The sequence below is a fragment of the Apis dorsata genome, unplaced genomic scaffold, assembly GCF_000469605.1.
Source record: "Apis dorsata unplaced genomic scaffold, Apis dorsata 1.3 scaffold_416, whole genome shotgun sequence".
NCBI lineage: Eukaryota > Metazoa > Arthropoda > Insecta > Hymenoptera > Apidae > Apis > Apis dorsata.
Window position 1 is genome coordinate 735,500 of NW_006263671.1, and position 3,818 is coordinate 739,317.

At 35.1% G+C, this 3,818-nt stretch overlaps 1 protein-coding gene across 1 annotated transcript in view; it reads left to right on the top strand.

Moving 5' to 3' along the window:
- The window catches only part of LOC102676013 (echinoderm microtubule-associated protein-like CG42247), a 7,218-nt gene that overhangs the window by 2,269 nt on the left and 1,131 nt on the right, over positions 1-3,818 (top strand). The window contains exons 5-12 of the mRNA XM_006619571.1: positions 1,006-1,170; positions 1,284-1,379; positions 1,448-1,585; positions 1,807-2,028; positions 2,128-2,385; positions 2,953-3,115; positions 3,198-3,380; positions 3,587-3,682. Of these exons, the coding sequence (XP_006619634.1) occupies positions 1,006-1,170; positions 1,284-1,379; positions 1,448-1,585; positions 1,807-2,028; positions 2,128-2,385; positions 2,953-3,115; positions 3,198-3,380; positions 3,587-3,682 (1,321 nt within the window). The remainder of the gene's footprint in view (positions 1-1,005; positions 1,171-1,283; positions 1,380-1,447; positions 1,586-1,806; positions 2,029-2,127; positions 2,386-2,952; positions 3,116-3,197; positions 3,381-3,586; positions 3,683-3,818) is intronic.

Here is a 3,818-nt window from a genome sequence, read left to right on the forward strand (position 1 = left end):
TATAAAAATATTCTTTATAAAGATTGTATAGTATAGTATCATATCCCTGTTGTCCATGGAAGAGTTTTGAATTGGAGAAAAAAAGAATCTTAATAAAGTGATATTTTATTGTAAAGATACTATAAAATATATATATAAATATTCTTTATAAAAATATTATAAAAAATATTTATTGTAAAGATACTGTAAAATATATATAAAAATATTCTTCATAAAGATATTATAAAGAATATTTATTATAAAAATACTATAAAATATATAAATATAAAAATATATATATTTTCTAAATATTTATCTTTTAAATATTTATAAAGATATTATAAAGATTGTGTATTGTAATAAGATACTATAAAATATATATAAAAATATTCTTCATAAAGATTATAAAGATACTATAAAATATATATAAAAATATTCTTTATAAAGATTGTATAGTATAGTACCATATCCCTGTTGTCCATGGAAGAGTTTTGAATTAGAGAAAGAAAGAATCTTAATAAAGTGATATTTTATTGTAAAGATACTATAAAATATATATAAAAATATTTTTTATAAAGATATTATAAAGAATATTTATTGTAAAGATACTATAAAATATATAAAATATTCTTTATAAAGATATTATGAAGAATATTTATTGTAAAGATACTATAAAATATATATAAAAATATTCTTTATAAAGATTATAAAGATACTATAAAATATATATATAAATATTCTTTATAAAGATTGTGTATTGTAAAGATTCTATAAAATATATATAAAAATATTCTTTATAAAGATATTATAAAGATTGTATATTGTAAAAATATCATAAAATATAAAAATATTCTTTATAAACTTATTATAAAGATTGTATATTGTAAAGATACTATAAAATGTATATAAAAATATTCTTCATAAAGATATTATAAAGAATACTTATTATTATAATAAGTATATGTTGAAAGAAGGGAAGGAAAATTATAATAACGTTTGTTCGTTCGATGCGTGTGGTATACACAGGTTCATCCGAGCAGAGAACTCGTTGCGTCTGGGCAAAAAGCCGGGAGGCACAGAAAAGCGCAACCTCACGTCCGCATATGGTCAACAGAGACTTTGCTCACGCTGTACGTGTTCGGAATGACCGAGTTCCAGATGGGCGTCTCCGCTTTAGCGTTCTCGCAGCTGGTAAAAAAAAAAAAAGAATTATTATTCATATTACTCGCGAGAGAATTTCAAGAAATAATATAATAATACATCGAGGAGAAAAATTTTCGAATAATAATTCACATTGTTTACAGAACGGGGGTAGTTACGTGTTAGCGGTCGACGCTGGTAGAGAAGCGATACTCTCGGTGTGGCAATGGCAATGGGGCCATTTGTTGGGTAAAGTGGCGGTAAGCTTTTTTCCCTTCCAATAATCTTTATCATAGAACGACATAGTTAACAGTCACAATTGTCGCAGACGATGCAGGAGGATTTGACGGGGGCAGCTTTCCATCCCCTCGACGACAACCTTCTTATCACTCACGGCCGGGGCCACTTGACGTTTTGGAATAGGCGTAAAGACGGTTTCTTCGAGAGGACGGATATCATCAAACCTGTAAGTTAATCATAAACGTCACGTTCTTTTTTTTTTTTTCCAATACACGGAATTATCTCATCGATTCTCTTGTCTCTCTTTCTCCCCCTCTCTCTCTCTCTCTCTCTTTCTCTATCTATCTCTCTATCTGTCTATCTATCTATCTATCTCTCTCTCTCTCTCTCTCTCCCTCTCCGTTTAAGCCGTCCCGCACGCACGTGACCAGCATCCAATTTGAACAGGACGGGGATGTCGTGACGGCGGACAGCGACGGTTTCATCACCGTCTACTCGGTGGACGCTGATGGCGCTTACTTCGTCCGTATGGAATTCGAGGCGCACAACAAAGGTATCAGCTCCCTCGTCATGCTGTCGGAGGGGACGTTGCTCTCCGGCGGTGAGAAGGACCGGAAGATCGCCGCCTGGGATTCCCTGCAGAATTACAAACGTATCACGGATACGAAAGTACGCGCGACTGTGTGTGTGTGTGTGTGTGTATAAAATAGATCCATAGGAATCGAAAGTGTCGGTGGTGTTAAATTGGATTAACTGCGGACATTGCAGTTGCCGGAGGCGGTTGGGGGTGTGCGCAGCATCTATCCCCAGAGGCCTGGGAGGAACGATGGGAATATTTATGTGGGCACGACAAGGAACAATATTTTGGAAGGATCCCTTCAGAGAAGGTTCAACCAGGTCGTGTTCGGGCATGGGAGACAGTTGTGGGGCCTCGCTGTTCACCCTGACGACGAGGTGTTCGCCACCGCCGGCCACGACAAGAATATCGCTCTTTGGCGCAGGCACAAACTCCTCTGGACGACTCAGGTACCAAAATTTCTCCTCCCTCTCTTCTTTTTCTTCTTCTTTTTCTTTTTCTTCTTCCTCCTCCTCTTCTTTTTCTTTTTCTTCTTCCTCCACTTCTTTTTCTTTTTCTTTTTCTTCCTCCTTTTTTTTTCTTTTTCTTCTTCCTTCATTTCTTTTTCCTTTTCTTTTTCTTTCTCTTCTTCTTCCTCCTCTTTTTTTTCTTTTTCTTTTTCTTCCTCCTCTTCTTTTTCTTTTTCTTCTTCCTTTTTTTTTCTTTTTCTTTTTCTTTCTCCTCTTCTTTTTTCTCTTCTTTTTCCTCCTCTTTTTTTTCTTTTTCTTTTTCTTCCTCCTCTTCTTTTTCTTTTTCTTCTTCCTCCACTTCTTTTTCCTTTTCTTTTTCTTTCTCCTCTTCTTTTTTCTCTTCTTCTTCCTCCTCTTCTTTTTCCTTTTCTTTTTCTTCTTTTTTCTCCTCTTTTTCTTTTTCTTTTTCTTCTTCCTCTTTTTTCTTTTTCTTTTTCTTTCTCTTTTCTTTCTGTTTCTTTTTCTTTTTCCTGTTTTTTTTATTCTTGTTCTTTTTTTTCTTCTTAGGTCGGTTTCGAGTGTATTTGCATAGCTTTCCATCCTTTCGGGGTCGCTCTTGCTGCCGGCTCTTCGGAGGGTCATCTTTTGGTGCTTGCCGCTGATACAGGGGCGGCTGTGGCAACCCTCAGAGTCTGCGGCTCGCCCTTGTCGTGCATTGGCTACAATCCAAGTAAAACATAAAACATACGATTTATTCTTTATTTCTTACGTCGATCATAAATTATAACATAACCTCACTTTTGTTTGTTCAGCGGGTGAAATCGTTGCGATGGGCTCTCAGAACGGTAGCGTGTATCTGTTCAGAGTGTCCAGAGACGGATTCTCGTACAAGAAAAGCAACAAAATCCGCGGGACGCAACCGTTGGTCCAGCTCGACTGGAGCTCCGACAGCAGATTCCTTCAAACGGTTACCCAGGACTACGATTTAGTATTTTGTAACTTTTTCCCTTTTTCTTTCTTTCTTTCTTTCACGTTTCAACAAACGAGATCAATCAATTCTCGATATTCTCCTCGATGCAATAACATAAAAAAAAAATTATAATAATAATAATAACAATAATAATAACAATAACAATAATAACAATAACAATAATAACAATAATAATAATAATAATAATAATAATAATAATAAATTTCTCAGGGGACGTGAAAGCGTTGTCATCCGAAAAGAGTCCGTTGGTGATGAAGGACGTGAAATGGTATACCCACAATTGCATGGTTGGATACATGGTGTCTGGTAAGTGTGGACGAACAAGTGTGAACTTGCTAAACGTGCTACATAACAGAAAAAGAACGAACCGTTATAAAATTTCACACACACACACACACACACACACACACACACACACACACACACACACACACACACACAC